At 43.2% G+C, this 19,353-nt stretch overlaps 1 protein-coding gene across 2 annotated transcripts in view; it reads left to right on the plus strand.

Moving 5' to 3' along the window:
• The window catches only part of HTT (huntingtin), a 167,111-nt gene that overhangs the window by 14,280 nt on the left and 133,478 nt on the right, over nt 1–19,353 (plus strand). For both annotated transcript variants that reach the window (XM_031010011.3, XM_055384412.2), the window contains exons 3-6: nt 10,501–10,621; nt 15,466–15,525; nt 17,010–17,089; nt 18,941–19,079. In XM_031010011.3, coding sequence (XP_030865871.3) covers nt 10,501–10,621; nt 15,466–15,525; nt 17,010–17,089; nt 18,941–19,079 — 400 coding nt within the window. The remainder of the gene's footprint in view (nt 1–10,500; nt 10,622–15,465; nt 15,526–17,009; nt 17,090–18,940; nt 19,080–19,353) is intronic.

The following is a 19,353-nucleotide window of genomic DNA, read 5'->3' on the forward strand; positions in this document are numbered from 1 at the left end:
AACCATTTTTAGGGGTACAGTTCAGTATATATATTCTTAATGTTGTACAGCCATCACTGCCATCTACTTCATAAGTTTTTCGTCTCTCAAAACCAAACATCTGTCTTCATTAAACTCCCTATCATCCATTCTTTCCTGTAGTCCCTTTCTACTTTCTGTCTGTATGAGTGTAACTGCTCTGGAGACCTCATGTAAGTGTAATCCTACAGGATTTGTGTTTTTTTTTGGTGATCTGCTTATTTTTAATGCCTCTGTGCATTTGTATTATATACTTTCATAGTGATTTCACAAAACCGTTTCATTTTAGGTTAACTCATTTCTATTGTTTGTGAAATACTGTGTATGATTCTGTTCTGTTTCTGTCTAATTTGTGGAAATGTTGTGGGAAGAAAATGAAATAACAAATGAGCATATGTCCTGAAAATAAAAATATAAAAATTCTAAGTTAGCATGCTATTGTAGAATACAACGCTATGATAAAAGTAGGAAAAAAAAAGGTTTGAATTCTATCTCTGCTGCCTGTGTAAGCTGGGTGACTTTAGATAAGCTTTAACATGTTTGAGCCTTACTGGCTCATTTTTGAAATGTAATCCCTAGTTACACAGTTCTTGTGGGATCAGATGGTACATGTGAAACACTGTGAAAAAGCAACTGCATAGATATGTTCATTAGCCACCTGAGCGGGAAGCGTATCCCATTGCGATGCCCATCATCCAAAGCTATATGTTATCTTTACTTTTTTTTTTTTGAGACAGAGTCTTGCTCTGTTGCCCAGGCTAGAGTGCAGTGGTGCAATCTCAGCTCACTGCAAGCTCCACCTCCCGGGTTCACGCTATTCTCCTGCCCCAGCCTCTCAAGTAGCTGGGACTACAGGCACCCGCCACCATGCCTGGCTAAATTTTTGTATTTTTAGTAGAGATGGGGTTTCACCGTGTTACCCAGGATGGTCTTGATCTCCTGACCTCGTGATCCGCCCACCTCGGCCTCCCAAAGTGCTGGGATTACAGGCATGAGCCACTGCCCCTGGCCATCTTTATTTTTTTTGTGAAATGACTTTAAATACTTGGCAAACATTTGGTCATTGTTCATCTGATCTCCACCATCCAGGTTTCAGAGAACGTAATTTCTCTCTGAAAGCTTATTGACCCGGGAAATAAGATCTCTTTCAGTCTGAGTGCGTCAGGCTTTATTCTTGTCGTTTTGTCTTTTGAGAATTTTCAAATGGAATTCATGGAATGTTGGCTTATATTCACATATTAGTAAAGTATGTTGAGACATCTTAAGATTGATTTGTGGTTCTATATGCCATATTACATCAAAATAATAGCTGTTAATGGTTTTCACATTAGTCTGTCTCTTGTTTTTATGGAGTAATGCTGAGAGTTCATTATGCTTCTTGTTCTACAGAAGAGCATGTTAAAAGGAGTTTTTGGAGTCAGAGAGGTTATTCTTGGTTTCATAGGGTACACTCTATACTTTTTAGGGATTTCAGAGTATATAGCTGAAGGTGATATTTTATGTAAATATGTTTTATGGAAACTTATTGCTCATCACTGTTTCCTGTTAACTCTCCTAAAATATAATTAAACCTTTGGAACTTTTTTATAGCTTTTATGCTAGACTAATTTTTGTCTCCAATGAGGTTATATAAATGGCAGCTTCTGAGGTTTTCAATGTAGGAAGTCATTTAAAACTTCATGTATATTGTGAAAATGTAGTCTGCTTTAAGCTCTCTAAAGTGGTCTAAGTTACTGGTTCCTAAGTATGGATGAGCATCAAAATCATCTGGAAAATTTGTTAAAAATACAGTAATGAAGGTACCTCACTGTCCTTTTTCCCAAGCATACTTCTGCATTCTGTTTGAGTAGGTAGGGCCTACACATTTTTCACAAGTATCCTCTTGGGAATACCCAGGAATGCTCACTTGAGCAACCTCTTACTAATATATACCTTGATAAGGTGGCTAGGTAAACATAAATATGCAAAAATCCATAGATCTCCCATATATTAGCATAAATCAGCTAGAAAATACAACGTTTAAAGATCTAGTTCGCAGTAGCACCAATATATTGAACTCTAAGGAATCGATAAATAGGCAAAAACTTTGTAAAAACTTCTGTTAATGTTTCTGAAAGATATAGGTGACCACTTTCTAGATAGGAAGATTTTATATTACTAAGTTGAATTTTCTCTAAATTAACACAGAAATTTAAAATAATCTTGATCAAAATTCTAGTAGAGGTATTTTTGAACGTGTTCACTGCAAGAATAAATACATAATTGCAAAGAATATCTCAAAATCATCACTAGGCCCGGTGTGGTGGCCCGTGCCTGTAATCCCAGCACTTTGGGAGGCTGAGGCAGGCGGATCACCTGAGGTCAGGAGTTTGAGACCAGCTGGACCAGTGTGGTGAAACACTGTCTCTACTGAAAATACAAAAATTAGCTGGGTGTGGTGGTGCATGCCTGTAGTCCCAGCTACTTGGGAGGCTGAGGCAGGAGAATCGCTTGAACCCAGGAGGTAGAGGTTGCGGTGAGCCTAGATCGCACCACTGCCTTCCAGCCTGGGCGACAAGAGCAAAATTCTGTCTCAAGAAAAAAGAGAAAAACGAAAAAGAAATCAACACTAATATGGTGAGACTTAATGTATGTGACATTAAAATAGTGATTGGATGTTAAAACAGGTATAGAACAGAAAGAAGAGTGTATGTGTGTATCTGTATGAATTTATGATGGGTGTAACATATATGTATTAGTAGGGAAATGAGGGAAATGATACATTTCTCTGACTTTGGGAGAACATTATATCTCTACCTCATATTGCAAACAAACATAAAGTTCAGATTAATTACCTAAATGTGAAAAAATGAAATAATTTCTTTAAAAAATGTAATCTTAGTTTGAGGAAGGCTAACATTATAAAGGAAAAAACTGTTTTGACTGGAATATAGTTCAATATGTCAAAATCCACCTTCAACAAAATTGAAAGTAAATTGAACTTGGGGAAAGTATTGACAGCATATAGATCAGAGGTTACTAGCCTGTGTAAAGAGCAGTTATAAATATCATTTAGAAAAAGACTGTCGACCTGCCGGCACCTTGTTCTCCGACTCCCAGCCTCCAGAACTGTGACGAGTAACTGCCTATTGTTTAAACCACCCAGTCTATATGTGGTATTTTGTTATAGAAACTCAAGCTGATTAGGACACTAGTAATCAGTAGACTGAAACTGAAACAAAAATAAGAACCTTTTTTACCTGTCAAATTGGCAAACGTTAAGAATATTCAGATTTTTGTCAGAGATGATACAACCTTCTAAGAAGGCAATTTGGGAAAATATAAAGCTTTAGATTATTATATGTCTGACCTAGCAGTTTTACCTCTAGGGCGCTTACCCCTAGGAAAGTGTGTAATAATATTGGTGCAGTGCCCTTCATCCCATTAGAAAATTAAAAATAACCTTAATGGCCTACCACTAAAAGGGGATTGAAAATTTAAGATATATTTATTTATGTGTTTATTGAGATGGAGTCTTGCACTGTCTGCCTGGGCCGGAGTGCAATGGTGCGATCTCGGCTCACTGCAACCTCTGCCTCCCGGGTTCATGTGATTCTCCTGCCTCAGCCTCCCGAGTAGCTGGGATTACAGGCTCACACCACCACACCCGGCTAATTTTTTGTATTTTTAGTAGAGATGGGGTTTCACTGTGTTGGCCAGACTGGTCTCGAACTCCTGACCTCATGATCCGCCCCCCTCGGCCTCCCAGTGTTGGGATTACAGGTGTGAGCCACTGCGCCTGGCCAGATACATTTATACAAGAGAATGTTAGTTAACATTCATAGATATTTATATTTTGTTTACTTTTTATTAACAAATTTTTTTTTAGAGACAGGATCTTACTCTGTCACCCAGGCAGGATGCAGTTGCACAATCATAGCCCACTGCAGCCCGAGCTCCTGGGCTTAAGCGATCCTTCTGCCTCAGCCTTTTGAGTACCTGGGGGACTTTAGGCAGTGCTACTATACCTGGCTAATTTTTAAATGTTTTATAGATGAGATCTTGCTGTATTGCCCAGGCTGGTCTAGAATTCCTGGGCCCAAGTGATCCTCCCACCTTGGCCTCCCAAAGCGCTGAGATTACAGGCATGAGCCACCACTTCTGACCAATAGATATTTATATTTGTGACTGGAAAATAATATTAACAATGTGGTAAAAAATTCAGTTAAAAATAATGAAAGATTTTTGCTTCTGGCTAAGATAGAATAACAAGGACAGCATTTATCTTCTTGCCTTGAAATAGTTGAAAATGGATGAAATATATGTAACAGTGGTTTTCAAGTTATTGGGCATCAGGCAAAGAAGAATAGTTATCCCAGGAAAATGAATGTGGAGAGCCCTACAATTTCCTTACATTACTGCCTGGTCATGGCAAGAGGAAAAACTGAGAGGAAACTGAGGCTGAGCCAGTGGTTTGCTGGGTTGAGGAGGCAGAGCTGGGAGTCCAGAGATGCAAGGTGGTGAGAGCCCATATGGAAGAATACCAGGGAAGAGAGCTGCAGAGGGAGCTCCGGAGAACTGCACAGTACCCTCTCAGTACCCTCTCAGGTGTGTAGCTGAGTATTGATGAGCACATGCTTGTGAGGAAATGACCGAGGGCTGGAGGTAGAACCACCTGAAAGGATTAGAAGGAACAATTGCTGAAACTCACACAGGGCCAGGAAGAATTTCTAATCATACCAGTTGGAGTGGAAAACCTCAGCCCTCATAGAGCAGGTAGGGTACTCAGAAGGGTTTGCCCACCTAGCCCCAGACTAAGTTTCGTTACTCTGACCCCACCTAATATTAAAAAGAGATTAATTAAATTGTTCGCAACAAAAATAATATATTTCAGTGTTTGTAACACGTAGAAGTGAATTGTATGACAATAGCATAAAGGCTGGAAGAGCAGAAATTGACATGTATTTGCGCTGGGCAGAATAATGCTCCCCTCTTTCCCCAAAAGATATCAAGTCCTAATCCCTGGAGCCTGTAAATATTACTTTATATGGAAAATTGTTTTATGGTGTGATTAAATTCAGGATCTTGAGATGAGGGAGCTATCTTGGATGATCTGGGTAGGCACTAAATGCAATCACATATATATAAAAAGGAGGCAGAGGGAGATTTTACACACAGAGAGAAGGCCCTGTGAAGATGGAACAGAAAGATTTGAAGGTGCTGGCCTTGAAAATTGGAGTGATGAAGCTATAAGCCAAGGAATGCAGCAGCCACCAAAGCTGGAAGAGGCACAAAGCAGTTCTCATTTAGAGCCTACTCCAGAGGGAATGTGGTGCTGCCAATTCCTTTTTTTTTTTTTTTAAGATATCATTTACCCCTTTAAGTTGGTTTTTTCGTTTTGTTTTGTTTTAGTATTTATTGATCATTCTTGGGTGTTTCTCGGAGAGGGGGATTTGGCAGGGTCATAGGACAATAGTGGAGGGAAGGTCAGCAGATAAACATGTAAACAAAGGTCTCTGGTTTTCCTAGGCAGAGGGCCCTGCCATGTTCTGCAGTGTTTGTGTCCCTGGGTACTTGAGATTAGGGAGTGGTGATGACTCTTAACAAGCGTGCTGCCTTCAAGCATCTGTTTAACAAAGCACATCTTGCACCGCCCTTAATCCATTTAACCCTGAGTGGACACAGCACATGTTTCAGAGAGCACGGGGTTGGGGGTGAGGTTATAGATTAACAACATCCCAAGGCAGAAGAATTTTTCTTAGTACAGAACAAAATGGAGTCTCCTATGTCTACTTCTTTCTACACAGACACAGTAACAATCTGATCTCTCTTTCTTTTCCCCACATTTCCCCCTTTTCTATTCGACAAAACCGCCATTGTCATCATGGCCTGTTCTCAATGAGCTATTGGGTACACCTCCCAGATGGGGTGGCGGCCGGGCAGAGGGGCTCCTCACTTCCCAGATGGGGCGGCCGGGCAGAGGTGCCCCCCCACCTCCCGGACGGGGCGGCTGCCGGGCGGAGGGGCTCCTCACTTCCCAGACGGGGCGGCTGCCGGGCGGAGGGGCTTCTCAGACAGGGCGGCCAGTCAGAGACGCTCCTCACCTCCCAGACGGGGTGGCGGCGGGGCAGAGACACTCCTCAGTTCCCAGACGGGGTCGCGGCCGGGCAGAGGCGCTCTTCACATCTCAGACCATGGGCGACCGGGCAGAGAGGCTCCTCACTTCCTAGACGGGATGACTGCCGGGAAGAGGCGCTCCTCACTTCCCAGGCTGGGCAGCCGGGCAGAGGGGCTCCTCACATCCCAGACGATGGGCGGCCGGGCAGAGACGCTCCTCACTTCCTAGACGGGGTGGCGGCTGGGCAGAGGCTGCAATCTCAGCACTTTGGGAGGCCAAGGCAGGCGGCTGGGAGGTGGAGGTTGTAGCCGGCCGAGATCACACCACTGCACTCCAGCCTGGGCAACACTGAGCACTGAGTGAGCGAGACTCTGTCTGCAATCCTGGCACCTCGGGAGGCCGAAGCTGGCAGATCACTCGCGGTCAGAAGCTGGAGACCAGCACGGCCAACACGACGAAACCCCATCTCCACCAAAAAATACAAAAACCAGTCAGGCGTGGCGGCGCGCACCTGCAATCCCAGGCACTTGGCAGGCTGAGGCAGGAGAATCAGGCAAGGAGGTTGCAGTAAGTCGAGATGGCGGCAGTACAGTCCAGCCTCCGCTCTGCATCAGAGGGAGACCGTGCGAGGTCAAGGGCAAGGGCGAGGGAATTCCTTAATTTCAGCTTAGTGATACTAATTTTGGACTCTGGCCTCTAAAACTGTGAAAGAAAAAATTTTTTTATTTGTTTGTTTCTTTTAAGCCACATAGTTTGTGGTAATTTGTTACAGCAGCTGCAGGAAACTAATTTATGCTGCATGTGAAATGGTGTAATATTAAGGTAGATTGTGATGAAGATACATAGTATAAACAATTAAGCAACAACTAAAAGCATAACAAGGAATTATAGCTAATGAACCGAAAAAGGAGATTAGAATAATAGAAATGGTAAATCCCAAAGAAGCCAGAAATAGGGGAAGAGGCAAATAAAAGAAAGAAAGAGCTTGATGGTAGATTTAACCCTAACTATGTCAAAAAGGACATTACATGTAAAAGGCAGAGATTTTTCAGATTGAATGGAAAAGTAAGACTCGGTATATGCTGCTGCCTGCAAGAAACACATTCTAAATATAAAGGCAAAAATAGCCTACAGGTAACAGAATGGAAAGAAGTTCACTGTGCTTACAAGAATTAGATGCAAGCTAGACTGGTTCTGTTAATATCAGACAAAGTGGATTTCAAAGCAAAGGCTATTGCCCAGGATGAGACGGTCATTTCATAATGATGAAGGGGATTCGTTCATCAGCCTGGCATAACAAGCTGAAATGTTTGTGCACCGGACTACAGAGCTAAAATACATGAAGCAAAGCCTGGCAGAACTACAAGTAGAAACAGACAAATCCACAGTGATAGAGATTTCAGTAGCCGCTCTCAATGATTTGTAGAACACGTAGCCATAATATCTGGATCTAGAACACTTGACCAACACTGTCCCCTATGCAACCTGATTGGCATTTACAGGACACTCCACCCGGCACCAGCAGAAGAGACACTCTCTCAAGTGCTCACAGAACGTTTGCCAAGATAGAGCAGATGCTGGGCCATAAAACAAGTCTCTAAATTAAAAGCATTCAAACTATTCAGAGTATGTTTTCTGACCTCAGTATCATTAAGTTGGAATATATTATAGGAAGATAACCTGGAAAAGCCTCAGATATGTGGAAAAACCCATTTCCACACGGCCCATGGGTCGGTCAGAAGTAAAGTCAAAAGGGAAATTTGAAAGTCTTTTGGATTGACTGATATAAAAACAATAGATTTCTAAACTTGTGGGGTGCTGTTATAGCATAGTAAAGGGAAATTTCTAGCATTAAATGCCTGTTTTAGGAAAGAAAGATTTCAAATCAACGAACTCAGCTTCTACCTTTGGAAACTTGAAAATGACAAGCAAATGGAATCCAGAGTTACCAGAAGGGCCAGGTACGGTGGCTTACGCCTGCAGTTCTGCCACTTTGGGAGGCCGAGGCAGGTGGATTGTTTGAGACTGGCAGTTCAAGACCAGCCTGGACAGCCTAGGGAGACCCCATATCTACAAAAATCAAAAAAATTAGCCAGGTGTGGTGGCATGTGCCTGTAGTCCCAGCTAACCAGGAGTCTAAGGTGGGAGGATTGCTTGAGTCTGGGAGGTTGAGGCTGCAGTGAACTGTGATTGTGCCACTGTGCTCCATCCTGGGCAACAGAATGAGACCCTGTCTCAAAAACAAAAACAGTTACTAGAAGAATGGACATCATAAAGATAAGAGCAGAAGTCAGTAAAATAGAAAACAAAAATACATAGGAAATCAATAAAACCAAAAGCTGGTTCATCAAGAACATCAATAAATTGGTAAGGCTGATAGGAAAAAAAGTGAAGTCACAAATTATCAATATCAGGAATGAGGGAGATGACAGTAGTATAGATTATATAGATATTAAAAGGACTGTATGAGGCAGGTGTGGTGGCTCACGCCTGTAATCCCAGCACTTTGGGAGGCCGAGGTGGGCAGATCACCTGAGGTCAGGAGTTTGGGACCAGCCTGGCCAACATGGTGAAACTCTGTCTCTACTAAAAATACAAAAATTAGTTGGTCGTGGTGCTGTGTGCCTGTAATCCCAGCTACTTGGGAGGCTGAGGCAGGAGAATTGCTTGAACCTGGGAGGCGGAGGTTGCAGTGAGCTGAGATTGTGCCGTTGCACTCCAGCCTGGGTGACAGAGCAAGACTCGTCTCAAAACAAATAAATAAATGAAAAGGACTATATGGTAATATTATGAACAACTTTATGCCAATAAATTTGACAGCTTATAGATGAAATGGATGAGTTCCTTGAAAGACACACAAACTATTAAAGCTCTCTCAAGAAGATATAGATAAACTGATTAGCCCTATATCTATTTTATTAAATTTAAATGTAAAAATCAATATTTAGTTACTGGAAAACTTTTAAGTGTGGTTGGAAATGGTATACGAACTTTTTCAACTGAATTTTATGAAGTCTAATCACAGGTAAAGGTTTTCTGATGAAAATTTAGTGTCTGAATTGAGATATGCTGTAAAAATGTTATATATCTTAATTATTTCTTCACATTAATTACATGTTGAAATAATACTTTGGGTGTATTGGGTTAAATTAAATATTATGAAAATCTTGCCTGTTTTCTTTTTACTTTTGATGTGTCAGCTAGGAAATATAAAAGTGTAGCTCACATTCTGTTTCTGTTGACATTACTGCTTTGGAGCACAGTGTTTGAATGATCTGTCATTTCAAAGACCTTTCCTCAGTTCGTTATTCATGGCTGTCTGTATTCCACATAGATAAGGTCTGAAATACTGCTAAGTGGCATGTTTTGTTTTATGCTTTTATAAGTTTGTTGATCATTACTGATGTGGACCTTTGGTGCCTCTTAGGCTCATGGCTGTCTTCCAACCATTGTTTGCAATTTTTACCTAGAGATAAAGAGAAAGAGAGATTTGGTTTCAGAGTAGTTAGATTGGGATCATGAAAGAGCAACCTCATTTTGATGCTTCAAAAATAGCACATCCCCCGTATTACTGGGATTTGCTATTCTTGGGATTACTTCAAGAACATCCTTGTGTTACTGGTTTGGATGCTTCTGAATGCTGTGAAGTCAGTTTCATGTACATGGCTCATCAGTTTAGCTCTCTCTTGGCTTTGTTTAGACAGTTGGAGCATGATGGCCTAAACAGCTTCTTTCAATTAAACATTTTAGAATAGTTTACAAATAGTAAACAAACTCCAGTTTTTGTGACTCTTTGTCTCGCACAACAAAAACACAATCTGACTATGATCATCTGGCATCTTAGGGTGAAATATGATTATACTTTGGCCCATACTGAAAGCAAGATTAAAAAGGGGCAGGAGAGATAGACTGCTGAACTGATTTTCAAGGTTCCAAGAATATTGTAGGTTAAGAGTAAAAGTAAACTTTTGGTAGAAAGCAGTGGGTTGTCTAGGATTGAAGTATCTGAAGTTTTTAAACGAAAATTTAAAAAGAAAAATGAGAATTGCCTTACAAGTACAATCTCTTCTTTTTTAAAAAATAAACTTTATTTTGAAATAGTTTTAGATTTATAGAAAAAAATTAGGGTAGGAAGTTTTCATATACCCTACATCCAGTTACCCCAGTTATTATCATCCTAATTTAGTGTGAGACATTTTCATGTTTAATGAATCAATATTGATATGCTATTAACTAAAGTCCAGACTTTATTCAGATTTTCTTAATTTCTATGTAATGTCCTTTTTCTGTTCCAGAATTCCATGCAGGACACCGGATACCTCATTACATTTCATTGTCATGTCACCTTAGGCTCCTCTTGACAGTTTCTCTTCTTTTTTGCTTAGAAATTCTCCAGAATTTCAGAAACTTCTGGGCATCGCTATGGAACTTTTTCTGCTGTGCAGTGATGACGCAGAGTCAGATGTCAGGATGGTGGCTGACGAATGCCTCAACAAAGTTATCAAAGTAAGAACCGTGTGGATGACGTTCTCCTCAGAGCTATCATTGTTGTAGGCTAAGAGAAGAAGCGATCATTGAATATTCTTCTGTTTTGAGTCCCTGAGGATGTCTGCACTTTTTTCCTTTCTGATGTATGGTTTGGAGGTGCTCTATTGTATGGTTTGGAGGTGCTCTGTTGTATGGTTTGGAGGTGCTCTGTTGTATGGTTTGGAGGTGCTCTGTTGTATGGTTTGGAGGTGCTCTGTTGTATGGTTTGGAGGTGCTCTGTTGTATGGTTTGGAGGTGCTCTGTTGTATGGTTTGGAGGTGCTCTATTGTATGGTTTGGAGGTGCTCTTGTATGGTTTGGAGGTGCTCTGTTGTATGGTTTGGAGGTGCTCTGTTGTATGGTTTGGAGGTGCTCTGTTGTATGGTTTGGAGGTGCTCTGTTGTATGGTTTGGAGGTGCTCTTGTATGGTTTGGAGGTGCTCTTGTATGGTTTGGAGGTGCTCTATTGTGTGGTTTGGAGGTGCTCTGTTGTATGGTTTGGAGGTGCTCTGTTGTATGGTTTGGAGGTGCTCTGTTGTATGGTTTGGAGGTGCTCTGTTGTATGGTTTGGAGGTGCTCTGTTGTATGGTTTGGAGGTGCTCTGTTGTATGGTTTGGAGGTGCTCTATTGTATGGTTTGGAGGTGCTCTGTTGTATGGTTTGGAGGTGCTCTTGTATGGTTTGGAGGTGCTCTGTTGTATGGTTTGGAGGTGCTCTGTTGTATGGTTTGGAGGTGCTCTTGTATGGTTTGGAGGTGCTCTGTTGTATGGTTTGGAGGTGCTCTGTTGTATGGTTTGGAGGTGCTCTGTTGTATGGTTTGGAGGTGCTCTGTTGTATGGTTTGGAGGTGCTCTGTTGTATGGTTTGGAGGTGCTCTTGTATGGTTTGGAGGTGCTCTGTTGTATGGTTTGGAGGTGCTCTGTTGTATGGTTTGGAGGTGCTCTGTTGTATGGTTTGGAGGTGCTCTATTGTATGGTTTGGAGATGCTCTGGTATCTGCCTGCATTGCTTGCCACACCTGCCCGGTCAGAAGGCGCTGTGTTGACAATTGTGCCTGCACGGTGCCTAGGTCAATGAAGGGAACGGATGGTAGCCACTGGATGCTCCTGGGAAAATGTCACTACAGGCACCAGAGAAGCCAGAGCTATGCCCAAATTTCTATGAGTCTCAGTTTTCTTAACCGTAAAATGGGATCAAAGTTTTTGTGGCATGTGTATGAGTGTGTGTCTGTGTATGTGTGAGGATTAAATGCACTAATTGCCACTACTGGATCCTCAAAGTGGTAAGAAGTGTTCTTATTAATAATGACATTGTTACAGTCTTACCCAGCAAGATTGATGGGTGTGGCACTGCTTCTCTTTTTCCATCACATGGATTCCATGATATCCTTTTGCCCAGGGAATCTTTGCTTTGTGGCTAGCACTTTGTTGTTTGGCTAATCACGCTTTCTGTGGTCAGGACGCTGGCTTCTCTGGAGCCATGGTATTCTAGCTCCCTCTCTTGTCCCTAGAGTGGTCACTGTCTTCTCTCTCCGCTTGCAATTCCTGCTTTGCTCGCATCTCACTTACGCAGTGACGTATATCAGTTTCACCTTGTTCTCCGTGCCTGCTGATCATTGGCACCACTTGCATGGTGCCTTTTAGGGCCTGCGTCCAGTTAAGCTTGCTTCTCCACAGGCCTAAATATCCTTGCTTGCTTCTTTTATTCTCACTGGCAGGACCAGGGCGGTCTGTCTTTGCATGAGACAGGGTCTCGCTCAGTCACCCAGGCTGGAGTGCAGTGTCTGATCACGGCTCACTGCAGCCTTGAGCTACCGGGCTCAAGCTATCCTCCTGGCTTGGCCCCTTGAGTAGCTGGGACTACAGGCGTGCACCACCATGCCCAGCTAATTTTTAAAATTATTTGTAGAGATGGGATCTCGCCAGGTTGCCCAGGCTGGTCTTGAACGCCTGGGCTCAAGTGATCCTCCCTCCTTGGTTTCCCAAAGTGCTGGGATCACAGGTGTGAGCCACTGTGCCTGGCCCTTGATGTTTCAGTTCTTGATATTTGATCCTCAGAGTCAGAAAATCTAAAAAGAGGGCTATCCCAGGTTGCCTTGGTTCATGGCAAATGGGACGTTAAGAGGGCAGAGAGAATGTGACCAGAAACTGTTCTAATATTGGTCATTTAACATGTAAGTATTGTTCTTTTTTAAACCTCCTTCTTTTTTTTCCAGGAATTGCTGGGCACGGTGGCTTGGTGTGTGTCTGAGGACTGTAGGCCATGGCCCTAGGGTGTGGTTTTAGGTCTCAGGTCCTCTTCCTGGCTGTCTCCTTGCTTCTTTCCCATGTCCTCTTGTTTGTTTCCAGCCATTTCTCCCTTCTGCTTAAGTTTGGTGCAGCAGGGTTTGGCTGCTCTCAGATTCCTGCTTCCTCAGATGCTGTAGTTGTCAGGCCCAGCGGGCTGGCAGCGGGATCAGGATCTGGCTAGGTTTGCTCTCACTGTGGCAGAGTGGGGGCAGGCATGGGAGAGCACGTGTGACCCCAGGCCAGCTGTAGGGAGCACAGGCATGGTCACGTAGCCTTCAGGTCCTAGACTTTGTCTTCTCATGAGTATGGCTGTGTGTGTATGGTGAGAACCAGGTTCTACTTAGCCCAAGAAAATGGGCACATTTTGCGTGTGGTTTCTGCACTGGGTATCTGACATAGCCTGGCAGCATGCCTCCCTCAAGTAGGTTAGTCTCAGGTGGTGAAGCACGTGTGTCCAGCAAGAACTTCATATGTGGCATAAAGTCTCCGTTCTGTGAGGTGCTGACAAATCACCATCACCGTCAAGAGGCTGAAGTGATTTTTGTCTAGGGAGGCAGGAAAGGCTTCCTGGAGTCAGCAGCCAGTAGGTGAAAGAGTAGATTGGAGACCTTCTTAATCATCACCGCCTCTTGTCTCAAGGGGTGCCAGGAAGCTGTGGAGGCTGAACCCATCTTATGCTGCCAGAGAGTGGGACACCATGAGGTTCAGGTCAAGGGGTTGTACCTTGTTTGGTAGAGAATTAGGGGCTCTTGAAGACTTTGGATGTGGTCAGGGGAGTGTATCATTTAGGAAGAGTGACCCGGTGAGGACGTGGGGTAGAGGAGGACAGAGGTGGGAGGGAGTCCAGGTGGGAGTGAGTAGGCCCAGCAGGAGTGCGGGGCCCCGAGCCAGGATGATGGCAGGGCTGTGAGGAGAGGCAGCCACCTGTGTGTCTGCGGAAGCAGGGGCAAGAGGGAAGAGGCCAGCAGCGTGCTGCCATCACCCAGCGACTGGCGTAGATTGTGAGAGACCATTCCCTGCTCTTAGGAGGGGCTGAGTTTTAGTTTTCTCTTGTTATACAATAAGCTTGGTATTTGTTTACAAAACATTTGTAAAGCTAAATCAAGGTTTGATAAGGCTTCTAGTTTTATTTAAGAAGTAATGTTTAAATAAATGTTTGTCCAATTCGCTTTGCTCATTTAAGGACTTTCAGTACAAACTGCAACAACAGGATTAGGATTTAAAAATTTCCGAGATGTTTTTACTCCTCAGAATTTCCCAGAATGTGATCTGGTTTTGATTTTCAAGCTTGCTGACCCAATAGGTTAACCCACAAGTTTTACGAAGACCATGTCAGTCCATTTACATCAACTGCCCATGCCACGGTTAAAGAGATCATCGACTGATGTTTGGCACAGCTTCCTCCCTCTTGGGTGGGCAAGCATTTGGAAGAGAAGGCTCCTATGGGTGAGAGTGGGGCACCAAAGTCTTCCCTGTCCCATCCCCTAGCTTGAGAAGCACTTCTCTAATGTGGACTTTTGTGCCGTTAGCATCGTTACTGGCTTGAAGTTGACCATCTGGACATACTTTCTGGTTTAGCCTCACAAGTGAGCAAGGAGGGTTGAGAGATGTGCTGTGAGGAATGTGGGGCCCCAGCTGGCAGCAGGCTCTGGGTCAGGGGGGCAGGGACCACAGGCATACCTGACAGTGAGGAGGGGCCACACCTGCAGAAAAGGATGCAGGACTCCGCCTTGGGAAGTGTTCTAGGCCAGAGCGAGGGTCTGTGGTTTTATAAGTACACCCACAGTGGTCGGGACCCTGCAGATGTCCAGGGTGCCGTCTGAGCCCGTGTCATCCAACAGAATGTTCTGCTAGTGAAGATTAAAGATTTACTCCAGGAGCTTTAGGATTTATTTTATATATATATAAATCCTATATATGTAATTTTTTTTTTTTTTTTTTTTTTTTTTTTTTTTTTTGAGATGGAGTTTCGCTCTTGTTGCCCAGGCTGGAGTGCAATGGCATGATCTTGGCTCACTGCAACCTCCGCCTCCCGGGTTCAAACTATTCTCCTGCCTCAGCCTCTCGAGTATCTGGGATTACAGATGCCCACCACCACACCTGGCTAATTTTTGTATTTTTTAGTAGAGACGGAGTTTCTCCATGTTGGTCAGGCTGGTCTTGAACTCCTGACCTCAGGTGATCTGCCCGCCTTGGCCTCCCAAAGTGCTGGGATTACAGGCATGAGCCACCCCACCTGGCCAGGATTTATTGTATTTGAACCATCTACCATTTTAATTTTGATGTTATGTCATATTTGATGATAATGAAAGTTAAATTGTTTTTCTTTCCATTTTTCTGTTTAAGTGAATGACCTGTATCTAGTTTATTCACTAACTTCCTGCATATATTTGTTTCTTTCATTCTTAATGAATATATTCTTCATTTAGTTGCTATTATGTTTTGCTTTGCCCCAAAATTGAAATCTTAGTTTCCTTTTAGCTGGTTTTAGAACTAGTGATGGGATGTGTCTTCCATAAATCTCTTGTGTTTTGTTGTAGGCTTTGATGGATTCTAATCTTCCAAGGTTACAGCTCGAGCTCTATAAGGAAATTAAAAAGGTGGGCCTTGCTTTTCTTTTTTAAAAATGTTTTAAATTTAAAATTTTTATAGATACACGTATTTTGTAGGTACATGTAAATGTATATATTTATGGGGTACATGAGATATTTTGATACAGGTATACAATACATAGTAATCACACCATGGAATGTTGGATATCCATCCCCTCAAGCATTTATCATTTGTGTTACAAACAATCCAGTTACATGCTTTACTTATTTTATTTTATTTTTGAGACAGAGTCTTGCTTTCACCCATGCTGGAGTACAGTGGCATGACCTTGGCTCACTGCAACCTCCGCCTCCTGGGTTCAACCAAACTTTGGGCTGGTCTCAAACTCCTGACCTCAGGTGATCCGCCCGCCTCGGCCTCCCAAAGTGTTGGGATTACAGGCATGAGCCACTGTGCCGGGCCTGATTGTACATTTTAAAATAACTAAAACAGTCAGGGCACAGTGGCTCATGCCTGTAATCCCAGCATTTTGGGAGGCTGAGGCAGGTGATCACCTGAGATCTGGAGTTCGAGACCAGCCTGGCCAACATGGAGAAACCCTGTCTCTACTAAAAATACAAACATTAGCCAAGCGTGGTTGCGGGCGCCTGTAATCCTGGCTACTCGGGAGGCTGAGGTGGGAGAATCGCTTGAACCTGGGGGTGGAGGTTGCAGTGAGCCGAGATCACGCCACTGCATTCCAGCCTGAGCGACAGAGTGAGACTTCGTCTCAAAAAATAAAAATAAAAATGGAATAAAATCGGGCCGGGTGTGGTGGCTCACACCTTAGTTCCCAGCACTTTGGGAAGCTGAGGTGGGTGGATGCTTGAGACCAGGAGTTTGAGACCAGCATGGGCAACATGGCAAAACGCTGTCTGTACAGAAATTAGCTGGGTGTGGTGGTGCACAACTATAGTCTCAGCTACTTGGGAGATTGAGGTGGGAGGATTAATTGAGCCTGGAAGGTTGAATCTATAGTTAGCTGAGATTGTGCCACTGCCCTTCAGCCTGGGCGACCAAGTGAGACCCTGTCTCAAAAAAAAAAAACAAACAAAAAAAAACACAAAAACACTATTATCGACTATATATTATTGTCTATGATCCCTCTGCTGTGCTGTCGAATACCAGGTCTTGGGCCCTTATTTCCATCACTGAGCAAACTTCACTCTGTTAAGCAGCATGCGTGGGATTTCATCGTTATTCAGTAATTCACAATGTTAGAAGGAAATGCTGTTTGGTAGACAATTGCTTTACTTTTCTTCAAAAGGTTACTCTTTATTAGATGAGATGAGAATTAAAAATGGTAACTTACTTTATATCTTTATAATTGAAGCCCACTAGACCTTAAAGTAGTTACCAGATGTTTTATGCATTTAAATGGCCTTTTCTCTAAAACTAGAAAGTAACAAGGAAAGAAAATCCTTCGTTTTTATGCAACCCTCTTGGTGACTAGTGTGTGACTCTTAATGCAACACTCATTGCACCCCCTCAGAATGGTGCCCCTCGGAGTTTGCGTGCTGCCCTGTGGAGGTTTGCTGAGCTGGCTCACCTGGTTCGGCCTCAGAAATGCAGGTAAGTTGTACACTCTGGATGTTGATTTTTGTCGGGGGCCAGCTGCTACTGATGCTTTATGTCTCAGCTCAGATGTCATTTCAAAAGTCTGCTCTGCCCCCTCCAAATTGCAGTCGACCTTGCCCTGTTTATGTTTCCCTCATAGCACTAATCCATGTCAGAAATTGTCACGTACAGTCTATCTGTGTGCTTGTTTATTTTCTATCCCACCCTTCTGCAAGAGACTTATGGGATGTGTGCCCCAGGACAGCAGGGGTCTTACTGTCTTATGCTCTGTTGCAGCCCAACAGCGATAACAGTGTCTGCACATAGTACTTGCTTAAAAGATACTTGCCAAATTGTTGAAGGTTGAGGTACCAATTTCATTATTGCTGACTATAGGAGTTATAGCAAAATATCCATTTGTCTGTTACATGAGTTAAAAATATGGTTGTTGCACTGTGAATAGTTTGGTTTAGTCAAAACAGTTGTATCTTAACGGATTGAGAAACAAAAGCAGGACCACTTTTCATCAGCTCCCTCCTTCTCCTTAACCGGCAATACATGCTGATGCTGATGTCCCATAGACCCTCAGCTCCATCCTGAGTCACTGGGAACGTGGTCTGAACCCTCACTATTAATATGAACTGAGTTTCAATAAGAATCTTATATGGGTCGGGCATAGTGGCTCATACCTTTGATCCCAGCACTTTAGGAGGCCAAGGCAGGTGGATTGCTTGACCCAGACTAGGCAACATGGTGAAACCCCGCCTCTACAAAAAATACAAAACTTAGCCAGGCATGGTGGTGCGTGCCTGTGGTCACAGCCACTCCAGAGGCTGAGGTGGGAGGACCACTTGAGCCTGGGAGGTGGAGGTCGTGTTGAGCCAAGATCGTACCACTGCACTCCAGCCTGGACAACAGAGTGAGACCTGTCTCAAAAAAAACCAAAAACCGGAAAAGAACTTACATGGCTGCAGAGGTGTAATCACTAAGGAAATTTCTTTTTGTATAATCTTTTTTCTTTTACTATCATTTAAAAAAATGTGTTATATTTCTGAAGCAACATATCCAGGTTCTGCACATAGCAGCCAAAGTGACCTTAAAGAATATAATTGGGTCTTGTCATTCCCTTATTTAAACTCTTGTACCCATTTCCCAGTGCCGTTTAGATAGAGATTCCAGACTCGTCAATGGCTCTGTCACCTCAGACACCCTGCATTGACTCATTAGTCTGATTAAAGTCAGGTTTTTCTTCCTCCTGATGGTTTTTTTTTTTCCCCCTTAGTTCTCAGCGGAACAGTCACTTCCTTAGGGAGGTTTCCCCAGCCTCCCTCTGAGGCCGTGCTTGTTGCCAGGCTCTGCCACTAGAGGGCAGGGCTGCACCACTCCTGGCACCTCGCACCTGGCCTGCCCTGTCACTCTGTGTGTTGGGTGAATGCCTGTGATCTGTGACTCACTGCTCTGTGTCCTACACATTCGGCTTTTCTTCTCTCCCCACAACCCCATTTTATAATTCTCCTTTTTCAGGAAAGCTTTATTCCCATTTAAAAATTTTTGTTTTTAAAATGGTATTTTCTTACACTTATTTTCTAATTAAAAATGAGTATTTTAAGAAGTATTATGATTTACTGCAAATAATTTTTAAACCCAGCCTTTTAGATCCTCTGTGATCATAAGAGAAATGAAGGATGTCTCCCAACACTTGAGCTTCATCCACATTTCATCCTCCTGTTCTTTCAGCTGAGTTTTGCCCATCCCATTAGGGACTGTTGGAATATAAAACTGGCTTTTCCCTAACAGGGAATGAATTGCTTCTGTTTCTCCTGAAGGAGAGCTGGAAGAATGACTTGCGTTCTTTTGCATACACAGGCCTTACCTGGTGAACCTTCTGCCGTGCCTGACTCGAACAAGCAAGAGACCCGAGGAATCAGTCCAGGAGACCTTGGCTGCAGCTGTTCCCAAAATTATGGCTTCTTTTGGCAATTTTGCAAATGACAATGAAATTAAGGTATGATTGTTGCCTCAGGTCACAAACATGCGAGTGATGCTGTGAGTGAGTCTGTGGAGGGTGAGGGCTTCTGAACAGGGAGTCCTGTGGGAGTGCTTCTTGGGGTATGTTGTATGTCGTAATTTAGACTACCATCATTTGTATTATTTTTGAGGCACCTAAGGACTTCTTTCCACTTCTCATTTCTTACTGTGGGGTGAAGAGTTGAATTGGGAGATGGTTTCTAGATGCAAATTGAAAAGGCATTTTTCCAGAGCAGATTCGTTTTCGGCGT

The sequence above is a fragment of the Gorilla gorilla genome, chromosome 3 (genome assembly GCF_029281585.2).
Source record: "Gorilla gorilla gorilla isolate KB3781 chromosome 3, NHGRI_mGorGor1-v2.1_pri, whole genome shotgun sequence".
NCBI lineage: Eukaryota > Metazoa > Chordata > Mammalia > Primates > Hominidae > Gorilla > Gorilla gorilla.